Source organism: Cottoperca gobio, chromosome 22, assembly GCF_900634415.1.
Source record: "Cottoperca gobio chromosome 22, fCotGob3.1, whole genome shotgun sequence".
Taxonomy (NCBI): domain Eukaryota; kingdom Metazoa; phylum Chordata; class Actinopteri; order Perciformes; family Bovichtidae; genus Cottoperca; species Cottoperca gobio.
This window is the reverse complement of record NC_041376.1, coordinates 19,901,364-19,923,840: the sequence shown is the minus strand read 5'-3', so window position 1 is coordinate 19,923,840 and position 22,477 is coordinate 19,901,364. Positions and strand designations below refer to the sequence as shown.

The window sequence follows — 22,477 nt, the reverse complement described above, 5'->3', positions numbered from 1 at the left end:
GAGCCACTGGAGCGGGTCATGGTCTGACCAGAGGGTGAAAAAGCTACCGAGGAGGTAATAATGCAGAGCGCCGATCCATTCACTGGAGTGGATCTGAAGCATCCTTTTTGGTCAGATTAGGCAGTGGCATGGTTAGCCTTCCCCTGACCTTCTTTTTTGTCTTTGGGCAACGAGCAGTCTTTTCTACCTGTGGTTACACCTGCCCGCAACCCAAGTGGTACCCCAGATAGCATACCTCCCTCCGCCCATCCGCGCACTTCTTTGGGTTGGCCGTGAGCCCCGCTCTCCTCAGGGACTCCAGTACCGGCCCCACCTGCTGCATATGCTGCCCCCTCATCTCGCTGTGGAAGATGACATCATCCAGGTAAACAGCAGTCCAGTCCATGAGCAACTGGAAGATGGCTAGGGCTACAAACAACCCGAACAGAAGTCACAAATTGGTACAACCCGTTGTGAGTGGAGAAGGCCATTATTTCCCTGGACTCTGGAGACTGGGGAATCTGCCAGTAGCCCTTGGTTAAATCCAGTGTTGAGTAAAAACGAGCTGTGCCTAGCTGATCCAGGAGTTTGCCGACCCTGGGCATCAGGTAAGCATCGAATTTAGAAACCTCATTAACCCTGCGATGGTCCCCAAAGAACCTTATTGACCCATTGGGCTTGTGTACTAGCACGATGGGGCAGCACCAGTCACAGTTGAACTCTTCTATTTCCCCCCATTTCTAGCAAGGCCTGAAGCTCCGCCTGGACAATTTTTTCTTTAGCGCTCAGACAGTTGATAGGGCCGTGACTGTACAGTCACGCCTGGGGATGTCTCTATGTGGTGGTGTATGAAAGTTGTGCACCCTGGCAGGGGGGAGAACACATTGGCAAAACGCCTTTGCAATGAGGCAACGTCTGCTCTCTGACCCGGTGAAAGATAGCCGTTACAACAGACCTTTCTCCATTTTCAATACCTCCGGTCGCAGCTCATCTTTCTCAAACACTGTGGTAGCCAAAGAAGCAGAGACCACCTCCCTCCATGGTTTTAGAAGATTGGGGTGGCAAATTCTTACGTGATAATTGTCCAAGTGAATGGAGTTTTGCGCTCAGGTCCATGAAGTATTGAATATCATTCTTGCTTGTTACAAGAGTTCAATGGAAGAAAATCCTGTGAAGGCTTGGGGAACTTCCCGCACTGCAAACAACTCAACAAATTATTTAAAATTATTAAAATGGTAGACATAAGTGCCACACTGTTTTTCCTCTAGCGTTGAATCCTTAGGAGTTGATCTACTGGCTAAACACATTTTTTCCCGAATAACTAAAGCAACATTTCAAATTGATAAATTGACTATACAGTATTTATTATACTTCATTTCTTGCCTAAAAAGCTTCAGTCAGCCACTTTTATCCCACATAAATAAAAAAAGGGTTTGGGAAAGAGAAAACAGTGTGTGGGTTCTCTTTGGTCTACCCAGCACCTGTAAAGAATTTAAGATGCGTGCATGTGACTTTGGGACTGACTGAATGTTTGGTTGATTCAAACATGTAAATGCGGTTGGTTCAGTGAAGACTTAATGATTGCGATAATGGAACGGGTGAACTGCAACATCCTAGCAGTCCTTCCTGACAAGTCAAAGAGCTGACACAATCTATTTTTAGTGGTTGTCCACGCTCTCTTCACCTGCTTTATAATTCATCCAGTGCTTCCTAATGTGTCCTGGACAGGGATCAACACCCCCAGAATATTCAAGAAGGTAAGAAAATAATGAATATTCATGTCTTGAGGGGCTTTTAACGTTGTGACACTGTAACAGCTGAGTATGGGGAAATGTGCGTGTAGCTGAACACTCACTCAGCAAAGTGAAGTGAGAGGATCAAGGAGGAGCATCAGTGGATTTTTCTTGGCTTCCAAAGTCACAATTGTTTTCCCTTTTCTCTCGAAGTTTGCTTATGTGCACTTACATAGTGCACATAGTTTCCTATAAGTGTTAAGAATTTTATCTCAAGATAAAATGTAAAAAATGTCTGCAGTGCTGAGCTCTGCAAAGCCATGATACGATGAAACATTCAGTACTAGGACAGACTCCTTATTAGAGATGATAGGTACATTTCCTTCCACCTGTACTTATAAAGCCGTTGAGTGGACCTTGTTGTTTAAAGTGAGAATCTTTCAACACTCCTGCGAGAGAGTCCTACTGCTAATGGAGTGTCGAGGTGGATTAACGCCTCTGGGCTGGATGTGTTCTACATTGCACACACTAGCTGATTGTGGAAGTTCATTCTCGACCTTGGGATGTATAGTTCTCTTAATAGTAATAATAATAATAATAATAATAATAATAATAATAATAATAATAATAATAATAATAATAAATTTTACTTACTAAATGTTTTTAGTGGTTTGCTGGGATGAGGTTTAAATGTGTTTTCTGTTTCAAACAAATGATTATAATGACTGACTCTTTTACTATACGGAGCCCATACCAGGGCCACACCACACTAAACCACTACTTATGCCTATTATTCTCACAAAGAACTGTTTGTGGCTCTCATCAACACACAAAAACTAAAAGAGTCATTCATTGATTCTCTCCTAAACTGTCAAACGGAAGTATTTCCTCCTTCAGATGTAAGACTTCAAAGGGGGGAAGTCGCGGCTTTCACCCAATTGCCTGGATTTCAGTGTTAATTCTTAATTACTCATAGTTGTAATTAAGATTGAACATGAGGCTTTTCAAAGGGTAGGAGGCTGCAGTCGTGACTTCAGCAGTGCAAAGGCAATTATGGGAAAGAACCAGATAGTTCAATTCCAGTCAGGATGTAAAAGGATTTTAGTGATCGAGGGATGAGTCTGTATAAGTGTGCTGCAAGATTCAACATGAGTGTAAGCGGTAAACCTTATTGTTCATTCTATGTGTTTTTCTCCAGTCATCAGGAAATAAAATGTTTGTTTCTTTTGAAACAAACATTTTATCCAACATGCTGGATGTGCTATGGTGTATACTGAATCCCCATTTGTGCATATACTGAATTAGGATTTCTAGTTGTGGAAGTACAGTTATGTAAGGACACAGTGTGTTCATTATGATAGAATTTTCTTCAGATATCAGTAAATGTAATAAAGCTTTTTTCTTTTAGGATCACCACGACAGCTGCCTGCATGATGGACCTGCGCAGATACCCACTGGATGAGCAGAACTGCACCTTGGAGATTGAGAGCTGTAAGTGGCACTGACTTTGTTTATGTGTTTGTGTGTGCATGAATGGTCATAGCCCCAACGCAAAGGCTCTTTCACACCTGTACTTTGTTTAGTTAGTTTTGGTAAAGTCATCTTGGCTACATGGACCCACAGAGCAAAACCAAATTCTGGTGACTGACAGCAGGTCATGCTGCACTTTACTGAACTGAGATAAATACTTTATTTATCATGAAAATAAATGACTGAGCATTATTAGTCCAGCCTTTAACTTGACCTCATCTGTCAAGAATAATGAAGGTCAGGTGTCTTGAACTTGCATTGAACAGAAGTGAACACATGGCCTGCACCAGGTCTTAGGTTGCTGCAACATCTAGTGTCAAGGCCATCTTTGTTATATGTTGTCAAACAAGTTCATCACCAACACATCCAAGAGTCCAGTGATTGTTCTTGAGAAAAAACTCACTATTGCATGGGTTTTCAGGGTACCCGTGACGCCTAGATGTTTTTTTAAGTTACTGCAGGGGGGCTGCCAAATTATTGTTTGATTTGTTTTGAAAGTAGGTATTTTAAAATTAAAATATGTCTCAGAAGTCACGGTTTGGTGCAAGTTCGGTATAGCGGAGGCTGCTCCACCGGAAGTAAAGTGTGCGTCAGCCCGCCGTACCAACCCGCTGTGACTCCCGTTGCTGGGGTTTTTACCGGCCAAATCTAAGGCTACGAAGTGGCTGCACGCTCTTATTACGGGAAGGCAGTCCTATGTCGGCGTGGATAAAAAAAATAGTCGTTCGCTCGTCTCTGCCGCCCGGACACAAGCAAACGTAACAATACACGGACTGTACAGCTTTATATACACAGCTAGATTATAAAATAGCAGTTATATGTATACCTTATCTCAGAGTTTCAGCTAATGAACTGACTGGCTGAAAAAATATATCAACACTAGAAGAGAGAGATATATAGGCTAACTATAGAATACAATACACAATATAAAGAATACACTATAGTAGCCTACTCTAAAACTTAAAATACAATAAATATGACAAACTACTAAAATATAAAAAGGTCAACATACTATAGTTGGCTTTTTTAATAACTGATGGTTTTGACGATGATGAATTTAGATTGTATGGACCCTGTAGTAGAGATGAAAAACTGCCCGCTTATTCTTTGGAGCAGGTGGCTCTGAATTACACATTGAACCTTTAAAACCTCTAACCGTGTGTGGGCCCGCAGGCAGGCCCAGCAGGTGTTTTATTGCGCCTGTACATGTACATTTTTTAATTCTGAAAAAAAAAAAAATATATATATATTTTTGGAAAGCTTAGAATCTCATCTATTTTAGTATGGAGATGAAAATCACAACAGCGGTACAATCAGCTCCTCAAACTAGCAAGTACACTCAAAATCAAAATCATAACTTTGAGCCCACTTACCTATAAAGCCTCATAAATATCCTCTTTTCAGCAATATTTTGAAAAAGACGCTCATAAGACATTGCCAGAGGTCCACACGTTCGTTTCCGGCAAAAAGATATCCACTGTGAACATCGTCACATCGATAAAAGTCCATGAACAGGTGTTGCAATCTGTGAAATCAGCTGATCGATTTTTACATTGTGTGATCATAAACAGTCATAACTTGTGACTTGTGCGCTCATCACGGTTCAGACACGGTTTTAGCGCGGGTTCTATGTTTCTATTGTGTATTTTAGCTCGGGACTACCAGCTATACCCATCTTCAGACATCTTTTTCAACAAAGAAATTCTGGCGGAGTGTATTTTCTTCAAATTCAGTATATTCAGACCACTATTACTCAGTGCCAGAAGCACTTGGAGTGATTCTTCACTGTTTTGCAAGAACAATAAGAGAGTTATCTTTTGAATGAGCCCAAAATCATGCAGCTGGTGCAAATGGTTGAAGAGCAGCTTTCAATTTACTTTGGGTATGTCGTTTGTAGGTATTTTCGGGTAAATTCGTCCACCTTCTAAGAGGTTTTAATGGAGGTGGTGGAGCAACTGAAGATTACTGAAGATACAGATATAGATCAATAGCAAAAATGTGGATTATGATGCATCGCTGGTTTGAGAAATGTCTACAGTCAATGTTTCGCCTTGACTCGGACTTGTCGACAGAGAACCAAGCATCACACGTTTCAGACCTGTTAAGCCTAAAAGATATGTATGTTATGTGTATATGTTTTAGCAGTATTCCTTTGGATATGGATTATCACCATGCTAATTTTGAAGATGTTCCTATTATAGATAAACAGAACTTTGCCACCTCCAACAAGGCTCTGTCAAACACCTAACAATAATAATAATAATAATAATAATAATAATAAATAATAAAAGCACTTTTTATTTGAATAAATAAAACTCAAATGCTACTGACGTCACATTGAAGGTTTCACCTACAGTGACACATCATGCTTCACACTGAATTGTCCATTTTATTTTAATGTGATTACTAATTAACACGCATTTAAGTACAGAGATTTATGAGCCACACTAGGGTTGTTAAGTTTCATCTAATTTCTAACAACTTTAAATGCTCCTTTTCCACAAATCTCTTAATTTCCTTTCACCCATTGTTCCTGTTCATACAGTACCTCAGGTCAGTATTCACTTCCTGCAGAAGACTCTTTGGTCTACAGCCATGCTGCACTTCACACCAGCTAATGCAAACTGGCATCTCTTGTTCAATCCAACCTGGCTGGAGTGCTTCATTTAAATAATAGATACTACCGACATGCATAGTTAAAGTCCCACACATAATATATATATATGCATATAGAAACACTTAGGGCTTAGTTGAAGGTGAGTGTGTGCCAGTCAACAAGTCATTGTATGACACCTGCATGTCTAGAATATAGACGTGTAGCACCGCTTCTCCCTATATACAGAGTGGAACCCACCGGTATTAACCTGCAATATGTATCTGGATACATTATCCAGACAATGACATCTATTTACATATTTTTTGATCTGGTATTCCTGGATCAGTATTTTCAGATCTCAATATGTAAATTAGACAAGCAAAGCTGGTAGAATTGACAAACATCTCTGTTTAACACCTTGACGAACCAACACAAATTGTTTTGAACCAATCATGGTCCAATACGTAACCTGCACAGGTGTGATGTGGAAACGTGAAGCCTCTGATGCACATACTGAGAGTGGACTACAGTGAAGAGGAGAATATATTGTCCAGCAGTTAAAGAGAGAATAATTAGATGTAATTCAAATAGGTTTTAAGGCAATTTGATCTTTTTAGTGGAAAAATCCCATCAGAGACTTACTATTCTACTATTATTATTATACTATTGAATTTCCAGAAAAGTGCTATATAAGTAAGATGTATTATTATTTCTAACTGTACAGATATTGTTTCCACCTGAAAGACGTTATCACAAAGTAAGGACATGTGTTCATAAAGCGCTTTTTTCTGGCAGAAAAGTGCTGGATGAAACGCTCTCTGATAAAAGACACAGTGGGGTTTTTTTTCACAAGGAGTCGCTTCCACTCTCTCCTCATTGGGAACAATTGAAAAAGGACGCTGGCTCTCAGAAAATAACACTATATGTACACTAAGCCTAAGTTGATTGGCAGCCTGGTCTCCTAAAAATTACGTTCCCAGACAACAAAACTGATTGTCAATCACAATTAGAGGGAAAAATATTTTCTCCCATATTACATTTATTTTTCAAAGTATCACACAATATGTTTCTGATCCACGTGAATGCGCGTATGGAGGAGGTCGGGCTGGATGGATGGGTCAAACAAACCCATACTTTCCCCCAGGAGACGGCTGTTCATGTTTGAAAGTACGTCTGTAAGGTCAATGACGTAACAAACTTACTTATTTTAAGCAAAACCATGTATCACGGTGGGGAAAAGGTGAGGACTCAAATGCAAGACGACAGACGAGGAGATTAACAAAAAAAGGGCTTTATACTAAAAAAGCTTATGAAATCACAAAATAAGGCAAAAAGTAAAACACAAGCCGGGACAACACAGGGAGCACGAGGAAGCACAAGGAGACATCTGCAAGGTTGACACTTAGATGACAAACTGACAAGGAACACTGGGAAAGATATATATACACAGACACTAAACGAGGGGAACGAGACACGGCTGGGGAGAGAAGCTAAAACACAAGGCCAAGGTGAACGGACACAGGAGGAACAAATCAACAATCACAGAGGGAAAACACACAGACAGGAAGTCCAACTAGAAATTACATAAGGGGGAGTGAACACTTCAAAATAAAACAGGATATACTAAATCACGATCATGACAGTACCCCCCCCCCCCCCCCCAAGGGACGGATCCCAGACATCCCGAAAAGTCACAAAAAAAGTCCCAGTAGGGCGGAAAGAGGGGGTCCGGAGGAGGGATCGAGGGGCAAACAAGGAGACCCCCGATCTGGAGGCTGGGCAGGAGGCCGGCAAAGCAGCTCAGGAAGCCGGCGGAGAGGCCGGGCAGGATGCTGGCGGAGCCGCTCAGGAGGCCGGCTGGGAGGCCGCACTGGAGGCCGGCGGAGATGCCCAGTAGGCCGGCCCGGATGCTCGGGGGGCAAAAGGAGCACATGGGCTGGGGTCTCGAGGGAGTGAGGGAGCACAGGGGCTGGGGTCTCGATGGACTGAGGGAGCACAGGGGCTGATGTCTTGAGGGACTGAGGGAGCACAGGGGCTGGGGTCTCGAGGGACGGAGGGAGCACAGGGGCTGGGGTCTCGGGGGGCAGCTTGGGAACAGCTGGGGTCTTCAGTGGTCCGGCATCAGCTGGAGCGGATGTCTGCAGAGATCTGGCAGTGGGGACGGGGGTCTGCGGAAGTCCAGCAGCGGGAATGGGAGTCTGCGGAGGTCCGAAAGCGTGAACTGGAGTCTGTCGCGGCACAGCAGCGGAAACAGGAGGCTTTTGCGGCCCGGCAGCGGAAACCAGAGTCTGCCGTGGTCTGGGTCTCTTGCGCCGAGACCTGGAAGTCCCCTGGAGACTCCGAGGACCTCCCAGGGCCAGGCGAGTGCCCAGAAATGGCTCAGGGACTGGGGTCTGGTGCGGCCCGACAGTAGTAGGAGGTGGCGACTGGAGAAAGGGGTTGCCTTCTCCAGGGGGGTTTTGTTTTGATTTGTTTCAATATACAATGTTAACCACCCTAACTTAATTGTGAATGCAGTTTAGTTGTATGGGAACTTTTAGGAGACAGGGTTGTGATTTGAACTGCATGCATTTACAGCTGCATTAACATGCGTTTTGCTGATCCTGATAAGATATCCAGATACAGATCACATGTAATGGTGGATGTTGGATTGTCGGTCAGAGAATTGAGCATTTATAATATATGATTATCTAGTTGGATTTGTTTGAAAAAGCTGCAGCAGCAAATAGTGTTGGCATGAGCATATCATCAATACAATTAAGAGGCATCAATACATCTATACTTAATTACTTTTAATTATAATAGAGTATTTTGATAGTTAAACTACCATCTGTGTTTAATCCAATAGACATCTGTGTTTTTGTGGTGAGAATACAGAAGTTATTGCACAGTGCATTTTCAAACAATGGGAAAACACACTTTATAGCAAACATGCAACTGACCAACAGAGTATTTTAATTATATCAATGTGTAAGCATTATTTAAGTAAGGCATTTATGGATAATAATTATAATTATGAATTCTGCAGCTAAAACATAGGTCTAAATATTTTTGATCCACTAAATGTAAACTGTTTGTATTTAAAAGTCACCACATGTCCCATGTGGAGGTCTTTTCATGTACATTAATTGGATGAGAAAAAAAATAGAAGTCAAAATCATAATGAAGCCCTTCCAGTAATGAGAAGTAGCTAACTCCCAATAATCCTGCCAGTACCTTTAGATAAAATGGAGAATCTGAGCAGGGAGACAAGCTGGCCCAATTAAATTGTTCTAATTACTGACAGGGCAGCGGGGACTGTTTCACTCTGGTTCAGGCTGGAGACATAGCCCAGAGACTTTATTGTTGTTTCAGTTCAGCCTGTGGGAAACTAATTTGTGCTTTATCAGTCTCACTGATTTAACAATGATTTATTTTTACTTTCAATTGCTCAAAAAATCTGAAGGACATACTTGCGACACTTCCTCTGTTGAATGGATGATGAATCACCAAGAACATTTCACTGTTATAATGTTTTGGTCCTGGTCAAATGAACAAGAATGTAATGTGTTTCAGGACAGAACTCAACAAAAGTAGTGTGTACAGAGTTGTTGGTTTTTGATTACTTTTGCTCACTCCTCCTTAACACTTGTTTTGTTAGGTATAATAGTAGTTTAGCTCTTTAGCTCTGCAGTGAAAAAGGACATCATGAAATCTTTTAGGATATGGATGGGGAGGGAGGCAGCTTGTAGGGGGAATACTGTGGAGGAACTAGGAGTGGATGGTGAGAATCTTATAATTCCTTATAATATTGCCTAAAGGAAGCATAAGTGAATAGAATAGGTCCAAGTACAGATCCTTGCGGGACTCCATGACTGACTTTGGCTTGCATGGAGGATTCATTGTTAACGCGTACAAACGGAGCTCGTTCAGATAAATAGAGGAGCGACAGAGTCGATAGTCATTCACAGTGAGGCTGCAGCACGATCAACCAGATGATTAATTTGTGAGGGATTAAGGTTAGCATTGGAGTCCTCTGTTACATTGATATTGAGACATGGTATTGAATTAAGTGATCATGGGATCATTAGTTACAGCACTATCAGATAGACCTCGAGCGTAGGATATTTTGTCTAACGGCTTGTAGTCCAGTAACAGGACTTCAAAAGTTATTACAAAATGGTCTGATAAAAGAGGATTATGTGGACAGCCTAATAAATGTTAAATTTCAATACCATATGCCAGAACAAGGTCCAGAGTGTGGTTTAAACAGTGAGTTGGTTCATGTACATTCTGACTGAACCCAATTTAATTTAATAATGAGATAAACACAGTATTAAGGCTGTCACTATCGACGTTCGCATGAACATTAAAGTCACCTACAATAAATATGTTTTAAGGACTAAACCTGATAAGGATTCTGAGAATATTCATTTCAATGGTCGTGGGGCAGACACAGTCACTATGGGGATTTGAGTGGGTGACTGCCCAGAAGGAAGCACAGACATGGTCTGTTTCAAAGTCTTACAAGTGTGTAAGACTGCAGTTCTGCCTCCTGGTCTCAACTCCGGGTTGTCATGGATTGTCACTAATGAACTTTGTAATGTTACTAGATATGAGATCTGCTCCTTCCAAAGTAGGATGAATGTCGTCTCTCCTAATCAGACCAGGAAAAGTCCGCCAATTATCTGCAAAGCCCACATCATTATCTGGACACCTCCATGACAGCCAGTGACAGAATAGTGACATGCGGCTAAACATGTCAGCTAGTCCAACATTGTCTTTCCATATCTACTCCACATGAATTTTTGTGCAATTTGATTGACGCAAGCTGGCTTCTCGGGAACTACCGGGGAACAGCTAACAGGTGTTACCTCTGGTCGGCCCGCACCGGCTACAGAGGGCTTGCTAACAGCTACAGTAGCCAACCGCTGACTTTCCATTGCGCGGTGCCGTGCTTCTAGCCCACTGAAACTCGCCTCCAACCCTGCATATAAACTACATTTAATACATGTACCATTATCACTAAAGGAGGCAGAGGAATAGCTAAACATGAAACACACCGAGCAGGAGAGAGCTGAAGAGGAAAAGAAAGATGGCAAAGTTAGGTGCCAAGTTAAAGTAGCTAACATTAGCAGAGCCAAAAGGAGTGTAAACAACTGTGGATTTAGCGAGAGGGTCGCTATATATTCCTATATATATACATGGATAGTTCCCTCCTCTCCTTTCCTCCGCTCTATCTCTGACTGTAGGTGTGTGTGCGCACGTGTTTGTGTGTGTGTCGGGAGCGGAGACCCGCCCTTTGGAAAACAGAGTGGAGGAGAGAATGTGAATGCGCAAAGCAACGCAGTAAACACTGAAACGTGCATATAAATTAGATAAGTAACATAAGCGTTTAGTTTATTTAATAAAAGAGCACCTGTTCAATGGGAAAAGTGAGTTGTGAATATTAAAAAATAATAATAATAATTCAGGGGGTGGCTCCCCTGAAAGTAGGGCAGTTTGTTTACAATTAGAAAGCCAACCAGACTTCATTTAAATTGACAAATGGACTAGCAGGTGAGCCATACCAAAGTGAGAAAACGCTCCAAACTAATAACAGCATGTGTGAAAGCTGTCAACTCAAGATGGCATTCTGTTTAACTTGTTGTGTTCCCCTGCCTCTCTTAGATGGATACACCACTGACGACATCGAATTCTACTGGCAGGGAGGAAGCAACATAGGCTCAGTCACTGGGGTGGAGAACATCGAACTGCCCCAGTTCGACATCATCGACTACCAAACCCTCTCCAAGAAAGCTGTGTTTGCCACAGGTAACAGAGTCAAATGGTGTTCAACCCTTTAGGGTTAAAAAAAAAGGATAGAATTTCCTGTCATGTCATACTCTCTTTTTAAAGGTATTGTAGGTAGCATTATCAGTTGATGTTTGTAAATACACAGCACTTAATCAGAAGACATGTGTGGTTAGATATTTTGACATTTTTTATGATTGATCCAAGACAGTTGTCTTCTTAATAGTACATCATATTTTATGTATGTGTTTTGTGGCTCTGTATTAACAATGTTCTTATAAATCACAATAAATATCTGCAACCCTGTGTGTAACAGGTTCTTATCCACGTCTGTCCCTGAGCTTTAAGCTGAAGAGGAACATTGGTTATTTCATCCTGCAAACCTACATGCCCTCCACCCTGATCACCATCCTGTCCTGGGTCTCCTTCTGGATCAACTATGATGCCTCGGCTGCCAGAGTAGCTTTAGGTCAGTGACTTTTCAATTCTCTACATATTATCAATTATGTTTGCTGATATGATTTTAGTCATGTGTGTCTGTTGGCCGGTCAGTTGGTCCTGAACAACAGCTATTACATGGATGTGTCATTTTGTTTAGAGACATTCATGGTTCCCGGGTGATGAATCTAAATAACTTTGGAGGTTCTTTGACTTTTCAACGAGCGCCATAATCATGTCAAGATTTTGAAATGTGTCAAAAACTTTATTATGCAAACCTAATGACATTCCCATCAGCCTCAGCTGTACTTTGTGTTTTATGATAATAAAGCAACTTCAAGGTGTTACCATGAGATTATGCTTGATTTTACAAAAACAACTCAAATCCACTAAAGAATATAACTAAGTACATTTACTCAAGTACTGTACTTCAGGACATTTTTGAGGTACTTGCACTTTAATTAGTAGTACTTATTAGTAATATTGTACTTTCTACTGTACTTCATAATCCACATGACATGTTTTAAAGCTTTATTTAGGCTATGCGTTACTTTTATATTTATGTTTCCTATCAATATATTATTATAGGTTGTAGGTTAATTGTGATAATTGTATAAATAGAAATAAATATACTCCTCCTTTACCAACTGCAACATTCAAGTGATGAACACATTAATGCATCTATAACTATAATTCAATAATAATATAACATAATATATATAATATAATATAACATAGGACGGAGTCCACTAAAATGGACAATTTTTTGGTCATCAGAAAAGCTATGCATGTGGTCTAATGATATTTGTATGAATTGGCATGGTCATCATTAATATTTATGTGTTCAAAAAATGTGAAAAAGTATATTTGTTTTGGAATTATGAGAGTTAGAGTATCAGCAGGTGCTAGAGCTACGACACAATGTTCAGGTAAAATGGTAAATTCACACTATTGTCTTTGCTGTACCATAGTAGCAACACTGTATATATATTTCATGCAAAAAAGGGTTGAACAAATATTTAATTGAACATTTTTGAACCCAGTAGCAGTGCGTTTTACTTCAGAGAAGAATATTACTGGCTTTTTCATAATTAAATGCAGTTCTCTGGATATGTCTTTTGGAAAATGAGGGAACCTCTTTTGGAGGCTTTGACTCTTCAGATTGCTCTGACAGCGATTACTCCCAGATGCACATTCAGAGCCAGCAGATTTGTTGCTATATTGCCTTTGTATTGTTCCAAGCCCTTGCTAAAAAGCAAACAGATCAATAATGGTACCTCTCATTCTACCAATCTGTTCTCCACTGATTGTACTGACATCTTCCTTCCTTTCCCTGTATTTTCCCCTTCTCTGCCTCTCCTCATGCTACAGCCTACTGTCTGCAACGCATACTTTTAAAGGATATTAAGATTTTGCATGTTTTTACATCTTTCATTTATATGTCATTTATATGTAAGAGTGTGTGAATGTGGTCAATTTATTCTTGTTAAGCTAAATTGGGTCAGCACCTAAAATTATTTTTTTCACAAAAATCTAAGTTTCTTTTTAAATTTCAACACTTTTTTTTAAAGAGCCTGTGAAAACATTGTTAATAAACATTTTGCTTTGTTTGCTTTGTATGCTAATACTTTTGTACTTTTACTTGAATGCAGTACTTTTACTTGTAACAGAGTATTATTAGAATCTAGTATTGCTACTTTTACTCAAGTAAAATCACTGAATAGATCGTGTGTATGTGACGTCACACTTACGTCCCAACCCTTAAATCAGCCATGTTGGTTGGATTACACAACCAAGACTGCGCCCGTTCACGTGTGAGTTGCTGCAACGCTTCATAATTTTCATTGTATTTAAACGTCTAAGATTGAAAGAAAATGCCAATCATGTCCGCAGTGTATAATTGTTGTAATAACGCTACTCGTGACCCAGAGAAACGGTTCTTTAGATTTCCTAAAATCATCAAAAACAATGATCCACAAAAGAGGGATGAATTGCTGTCTACCGAATGCCGTAAACTGTGGTTTAGCAACATAAATCGTAAGGATTTAACAGAAGAAAAAGCACAATTCACCCGTGTGTGTGGCGTCCACTTTATATCTGGTAAGAGCTCATGCTAAAGCTATGTTTTCAATGTTTACGTTAAACATTTGTGCTTATGATATACCCGAACACTGTAAGACCTCACCTCACTCACAAACCACGGCTTGAGTGGTGTATCTCGAGCTCTTTGCTCGGGCATGGACGAGCACCCTGTTATCTTTCACTGGTTTGGTAAGAAAACTACCAACCCATCCAGAAACAAAGAAATTATAAGCATCTAAGCTCAGTGATATATAAAGCGACTCAGAGGGGGAAGGGAGACCTGTGTCACACATCTATGACCCATTAGGTGCGAACAAAGGTGCACTGTAATGCTAATGAGCTGTTTTGGGATCATTAAGGAGCAGAGACACTGTGTCACAGCCCTGTATTGGGACTCACTGAGAATAACCTGAACAAATTGCAAAAAAACAAAGGCTTCAGCATCGTTATACCTTAATGACCTGGTATGATAATAATCATTGAAAGTAATTTATGCTATATGTGGGAAGCATACCCAGCCTACACTCAAATATGATAATAACACTGATTTAATGTGCAGAAAACCATTTTGATAACTTCATTGATAACAGTTTGTCGTATCTTAGTTCAGTGATCAGGTTCTGGATACGTGTGTTAAATTCCACAGTATAATGCAATATAAAAGCAGCACCCATAATCTATACCTCCTATTAAAGCTGATCACCTGAATAGAGGTTTAAATGTGTAGCCTATATTCATTTCAATAGGCAAAAAAAAATTCCACACTGTCTGATCTCATCATTAAACAAATTTCACTGAATTTTATTCAGACAGAGTGTGTTTTTGTGGTTATATAAATGTAATTTATAGTGTGTTATATTGCTGCAAGACAGGTTAATACAGGTGTGTGCAAGAAAACATAGTTTTTGAAAGGCTAATATTTCGACAATATTTTATACCCCAAGGAATAAAATGTTTTCAGAGATTTCAGAGAATGCTACTAAAAGCTGCTAATCACCAAATAAATATTGATTGAAGCAGAATCATTCGTTAGATAAAAATATGTTGTGAATTTTGGAAATTATTATATCTATGACTTTTGTTCTGAGGTCTGCGACAATTACAGAGACAGAGCACATCGGTGTGTGTGTGTGTGTGTGTCTTAACCCAACCTTCATGTCATCAGTAGATACATGTTAACATAAAGTATAAACGCACATAGAAAATTAATTGGAATCACACACACATAAACCATCTACATGTACTTATACACATGCTATTTTCTATACAGTGGGATTTTGGCACATGTTGAACATACCCATAGGCTACAATCATAACTATGCCTTAGACCCACATAGTTACCCCATAGTTATGAGAAGATAAATTTCAATGTCACTACTCTATGTCCTATAAATGGCATATTAGGCATAATTATTTTCCAGTCTCCGTAAACTAGGGAAAACACATGCCTGATCTGATGGTCGCCATCTAACACGCTAACACTTGCTTATTAGAATGAAACACAAAGTACAGCTGTGGCTGATGACCTCATCCTGAGGTAGAAATAGACGGAATCGGAGTTTCGGGCTTCCGGTGTAATCGCAATGCATGCTGGTGTGGCAAGCCTAGAAAAGTGAGCACCAACTCTACAAGGGCCGCCATATTGGATTTCTTCTCTACGTGTTTACATAGTATTTAGCTTATTCTTCAAACGTGTTGTAAACAAACCTACTACTCTACAATGAGTTCTGAACTCCTTTCTTATGATAAGGTTCAGATGTGGAAAGTCGAAGCTTTTAAAGTATTTTGCCGCAAGCGGAATTTAAAGGTTTCAAGAAAAACTTGAGCTTATTGCCAGGGTGTTTGCTGCATCAGAGATGGGCATTGAGGAGCAACCAACAGCTAACGAAAGAATTTCAATCACAGAAAAAGAAAAGACTAAGCTTTTGGTTATGCCGAGTGGCGTTTCAGTGCCTGATCCCTTGACATTGCAGGATGGCTGGGTCAATGAAAACAACAGCATGACTTCTTGGCCGCCGATATACCTCAGCGATATAACAATATTTTTATTGTTGTTAATGTTTATTGAAGCTCACAATGAGATTCTGCCCATTTATTTAGCTTTTTCCCACTTTTTGAACATCCTTTTACCACACAATTTCGGTGTCCAAATCCCATAACTAGAAGAGATGATTACACACTAAAAACTAACTAAATACAATGTAAATATGCTTGAAGAATAAGCTAAATACAATGTAAACACGTAGAGAAGAAATCCAATATGGCGGCCCTTGTAGAGTTGGTGCTCACTTTTCTAGGCTTGCCACACCAGCATGCATTGCAATTCCGTCTATATGCATTTCTAGAAAATCCATCAAATAGCCTATCTGTCCAGTAGACATTTCAATCTGATGGCGTCACAACATCGTACGGCCATTTGTCCAATATATGTCAAGATATTTCAGTCTTGACCAAAGTGGTGGACCAACCAATCCATTGACCAGCATATCTCTAGAGCCAAACCACTACTTGAACAGAAACATAGGATGTTGGAGAATGTCATGGGGACTGGAAATGTTTTTAAAGTACACAGTTGCAATCTAGTACAACTAGAAATATTGGGTACCTCTCTATGTAAACGTTGAGTTACTGGAAATCCTCACCAGTCCTTTTCAACAGCTACAGTTTGTATATGATGGTTGTTTTGTAACAAGGACTAATTAAGGCCTTACATCTCCTGTAGCTATGGTGTTCCCTCAGAATGCTGTCTTGCCAAAAGAGCTCCTTCTAACCTTCCCTTCCCTCCACATCTGCTTGTCTGCAGGTATAACCACGGTGCTGACCATGACCACCATCAATACTCACCTAAGGGAGACTCTACCCAAGATCCCCTACGTCAAGGCCATTGACATTTACCTCATGGGTTGCTTTGTGTTTGTCTTTCTGGCCTTGTTGGAGTACGCCTTTGTCAACTACATCTTCTTCGGTCGAGGTCCTCACCTGCAGAAGAAGGTGGCAGAAAAGGCTGCAAAGTCCAACAACGAGAATAAGAGCAGACTGGAGAGCAACAAAGTGCAGGTGCGAAAGGGGCTTTGTGTAGTTTTCATACTGTTTGCGTAATGACACCATAGAGCCCAGACACGTCAGTAGAACCAGTGTTAGATTACTGATTAGCGTATATGGCAACCTGCATCACTCTGTGAGAGCTGCCTGACAGGCTATTCAGCCTGGTAAATGAGTAATCCAGCAATTTAGTGGATGTCTGCTTATTTTTTCACTTTAACGGTAATTATAAATTAAACATATTCTTGGTTAGTATTCCAAGTTTATGATTGAACAGATTCACAGTGGTGTAAAAATGGTAGTTTAGTTTTCAGGTAACAATTATGACCAAGTTCTTAAACATAAGGTTCATTTATTGTCCTTGTGCAATACAGGGTTGTGCAATGAGATGGAGTTATAGTCCTATTTTTCTACATAAGAATAAGATGAACTTGATAAAGCCCACAAGTCAAGATGCGTTGGTCTAACAATACATTTGTTCTGCATACTGCAAGTGTTACTGGAGTAATAATAGATGTTTATGGTTTTTCTTTAGTGATAGTGAGGGGGAAAGACAACTAGTTGTCTACAGGTTGGATTAGAATTATTTTTATTGTCCAACACTTAGAGGGATGTGAATAATGGATGCACAATTTAAATTATGTGCTTACTGTAAACACAAATGAATACAAGAACACTGCAAAGACAAATTGTTCAGGAAACATTGGCAAACTCAACCACCTCCAACCTGCCTAACCTTCCTTCCGCACAAACTCTCGAGACCTCCATGTGTGTAACACACATTCAGCATTATTGGCTGCTCTATGCCATTCAATATCGGCAAGAAGTCCTCCCCACTAGCTTACTGTTTTTATAGAATCACATATAGTAGCCTTCGATAGCCATAACATCGGAACTTTATAAGGTCTTCCTTGTATAGGGCAGTCCATAATGCAATGTTAAAATTCCCATATGTTTCCCCTAAATAGGATGCTGCTTGTTGTTAGGGCACAGCCTTTGACTTTGCATTCTATTTGGGTTTTGGTTACAAAATAAATGTAATGAAATCTGATGACTTCCTTCCTCAGGTTGATGCTCATGGCAACATCCTCCTGACGAACCTAACCAGTGAGATGGGTGGATCAGATATGATGGGTGTTCTCAACGACCCTCGGGCTACCATGTTCTCTTACGACAGCGCCAGCATACAGTACCGCAAGCCCATGACCAGCCGAGACCTGTACGGACGACCGGCCATTGACCGACCGATGGGCCACAAGAAGGGCCGCTTGCGGAGGAGGGCCTCACAGCTCAAAGTCAAGATCCCTGACCTCACGGATGTCAACGCCATAGACAAGTGGTCCCGTGTCGTCTTCCCAATTGCATTCACCTTCTTCAACCTGGTCTACTGGCTTTACTATGTCCATTAGGGTGGCAGTTGCGTGTCCATTAGGGTGGCAGTTGCGAGCCTGTGTGGCAGCTACCCTGCTGATGATTTGACAGGAAAGCTTCATAGATCTTGTACAGCGATGAAAATGATGGAGCATTCAGTCCATTTGTATAAATCCTGTTTTGGAATGAGTAGTACTGGATGTCTTTACAATGTAAATACAATTTAATATATACTATATAAATATATATATAACAGAGGTATAATTTATTAAAATCCTATCCCTTTTGCTGTACTCATCGGTACAAAATAGATAGATAAAAATAATGGAATTTAAGACACAGTAAAGGTATAGTATTTCAGTTCAAACTTGCCAAAAAGACTTGGGTGACTCCAAAATTACGGGCAATGATGTTTCATTTATTCTATCTTATTTTATTACCTTCTGTTATCTCACTTTTTGCATGTGAATGATGCACAACTTTTGTTTGCTTAAGATACAAAAAAAAAGCAAGAGACAAGGAAGCCAAAAGTCAGTAGCGGACTAAAAAAGTTTTTACATGATCTTTTGACTAAAGCTCACCCAACTATTTAACAAATGACATTTGGTTAAATCCCATCGTAATAAGGTAGTCTCTGCTCAGTGCGCTGAATGAGGTCGTTTTTGTAGAGTTGGTTATCTATCCATGTGTTGAATCCTTCTCTGACAGTCATCTGCAAGCTCTAAAACATGTTAGATTGCTTTTTATGAATGATGTGGGAGGTTTATTTGGCAAGTATCTTTTTATTTATGTAAAAAAAAAAGCTTTGCATGGCTCTACTGAGCCACTCTGTATTATAATCATTATACTGTATGCTTGCGAACAATCATTGCATTTAAGGTAAGTACAGGACTGATATTAATTGGAACTCAACTAATTTCTCAAAAACAAAATGTACCTACATTATTCTCACAGCGTCTGTGAGCATGTACAATGTAATTTTCTTTAAAAGAAATCAGGTAAAGAATGACCAATGATGTCACCATGCTTTCAAAATCACATTCAAAATGTCAAGCCCTGATAAAACTCGCTGCTGGTGTTGAAACATGTGGCGTAAAAAACTATTAATAAACATTTTTGTCAGATAATGAAAAATGTATAAAATAAATAATAAATGATACTGTACATAACTGTTAGAATTGCATAGAGAGCTATTCACCTCAATGGGTTAAATAATTTAGGGGAAAGCTTGAGATCAGTGTTTTTGAGTGGATTATCTTTCAGGTTCTGTAGTCAGGGCTAGGGAATAGTTGTAAGATCCAAGTTCAAGTTTGATCCAGCTCCAGTGCTACAGTTAGGTTCAAAATGCACTTCTGAAGACAACTAGTGGTGAGAACAGCAAGATTAGGAGTGACCAACAATTGGCAAAGTGTATGCAATAGCCAGCTCGGTGTTCCTATAAATTACGTCCATATTAGACAATTCCTCACCTCACAAATTATGTTTACCACCAATAATGGAAGTAGCATGTCCCTAGTGTCAGGAACGTGGAAGGGCATGAAGCAAGTTTGAGTTTCATGCACGACACTAGAGTCTGTGTTCCATCACAGACCTGCAATTAACATTTGCCAACTCTTATCAACTCTTATCAACTCTTAAAGTGATCTTTTCCTAACCTCTACCAAGTGACCAAGTTGACTAACCGTAAGCACACCTTAACCATAGTTTATTTGCCATAACCAAAATCTGTAAAGTAAAAGAACATTGGCATTGATTGTAATCAAGGGTTTGCCTATTGTCCAACATATCCAATGTTGTGTCACATGAAAGACAGGATTTAGCTTTACTGCAGTTACAGGAAACGAAAGTGAAGCTGAGGCAGATCCTATGTGCCGAAAACTATAAAAGAATAGCAGGAAGTGCGTACCTTTTTCTCTGCTGAGCTCAGGTGTCTTTTCAAGAGAGATCTTCATCTCAATCAGATTACCTGAATAACGTTTATAGACTGGCTGTTGAATGCACAAGAAAGTTAAACGTATTCTGTACAGAAACCCTATCCCGTGCTGGACAGAAGGCTTTCCCTCTCCTACATGATCTGTGGCAATCCAAGTTAATGTATTTCACATAAGGAACTCTAACATCAACACTTGTGTGACAAATGAAAAGAAAAATCTACACATAGTGTCCAAAATCTCACAGAGATGTTCAGTTGGTTTGAGAGCTTTTGACTGTGAAGTCCACATAATATGATCAACATCATTTTCATCAAAGCATTCAGTGAGGCTTCATGATATGAATGGAAAAATCAACATTATCTATGATTGCCCACTCTTTCATTCAGTGTGTTATATAAGAAGAAGCAGAGCTACAGCACAGGTTTTTTGGATTGGTACATGTAAACAGTGACCAGAACATTAGAAATGATTTACTGTGATTGGCAGTGATAAAAGCCGCCACAACTGGTAGCGTGACTTATCCATGGCCCTGTAGTGTGCTGGTGTTAAAGCTGACCATGCCAACGCCAGCGCTCTACATTACCAAGAATCTATTGGTGCTGTGTTCATTCCAAAGATGTTAGTAGGATTGACTTGACTTGTGGTCATTCCATCTAAATGTTCCTTAAACAGTTCCTGGACATTCTTTGACAAACTGCGTTGACAAACAAATGTTTTGTTGAAAGTGTCCATCATGAAGAATCCAGTTTGCCACCATGTTAAGATCTTCTTGTGCTTTGGGTACTGGTATCAAAGTGAGAATATCTGCCAAACAAGTACCACCTCACCCATAGACATGCACAGTTGTAACTTTATTTGGAGACCAGTTTGAACCAGAATGTATGCACAGTGCATCCCTGATGATGCTGAGCCAACCCTGTCACCAGCTAAGAACGTCAATACTGGACAACTATGTTTAATGACACAAATTTACATACAATGCTAATGGTTACAGTTACAAAAAGGTCATAATTTATTGCGTTGGAAGCCCATCCATCCCGCTAAACTCTACACCTTACACCATACCTGCATTGGCACATAACTGTAAAATTAGGCTTAAATCATGAGGTACAAATTAGTCCAGTATGGGCACCATTTCTTGGGATACTGAGCTGTTCTTAGCCAACACGTTCATCAGTTTGCAAGGAACAGGAAAGGCATCCTGTATCGTTTTCTGCTCTTGCACTCCCATAGAGGTAGACTGAGACACATTATCTGATGTGTCTTTGTTCTGGCCGGAGTCACCTGATATATCCAACGTTCTACTTATCTTAGTAGAACCAAGGGGGTCGGCCTTAGCAAACATTCTGATGAGGTGTCTCTGTGTTACAGTTCTATAATTGTTTCACTTTGAAGAAGCTGCCTTTTTAAAGTCCATAAACTATACAAGCTTAATGATAGAAAATTGTGTTGGAATTAAAATTGCTGGCTTTGGTAGAGACAAATGCAAATGGAAAAGCAGGTTTCATTCCTTTGGTTGTGGCAGGGTTGATATTTTCCTGGTCACTGAGTGAGTTTGTACGCTATGTAATCTCAATGTTCCCAGTGGATCAACAGCTGAGCTCTTGGACCTTATCGTCATAGCTTTGGCCATCATCTCTATCAATTATGCTAACATTGTGCTCAATAACTGAAGTACTGAGATCTGTGAACACAACAACAAACTTGGGTCAAGAAGCAGTCAGACGATCAGACGGGTTGTAAACAAACCAACTGCTATCCAGATTATCTAAAGCACATATTTAGAGGTAAACCAGACGGGTATTTTTCAAATCTTTGCAAATGTATCCTTTAAAACCTGTCTTAAACAATGTTTCTACTTTTCTGGATGTGGCTGATAGAAATTAGAGCATAAACAACAACAAAACATAGAGAAAAGAAGAAATTATCAGAAATGAATTTAAGTGGTTAAAGTAATATGTTTTTTCCTCCTCAGTTTCCTCAGTTGATGGTTAAGACAA

The 22,477-nt window shown here is 40.0% G+C and overlaps 1 protein-coding gene across 1 annotated transcript in view; it reads left to right on the top strand.

Annotated features, from left to right (window-relative positions):
• gabrb1 (gamma-aminobutyric acid type A receptor subunit beta1) overlaps nucleotides 1–19,109 on the top strand; it is a 30,254-nt gene extending 11,145 nt beyond the window's left edge. The window contains exons 3-7 of the mRNA XM_029460766.1: nucleotides 3,121–3,203; nucleotides 11,488–11,631; nucleotides 11,927–12,079; nucleotides 16,934–17,187; nucleotides 18,240–19,109. Coding sequence (XP_029316626.1) covers nucleotides 3,121–3,203; nucleotides 11,488–11,631; nucleotides 11,927–12,079; nucleotides 16,934–17,187; nucleotides 18,240–18,581 — 976 coding nt within the window. The 3' untranslated portion in view covers nucleotides 18,582–19,109. The remainder of the gene's footprint in view (nucleotides 1–3,120; nucleotides 3,204–11,487; nucleotides 11,632–11,926; nucleotides 12,080–16,933; nucleotides 17,188–18,239) is intronic.
• The last annotated feature ends 3,368 nt before the right edge of the window (nucleotides 19,110–22,477 follow it).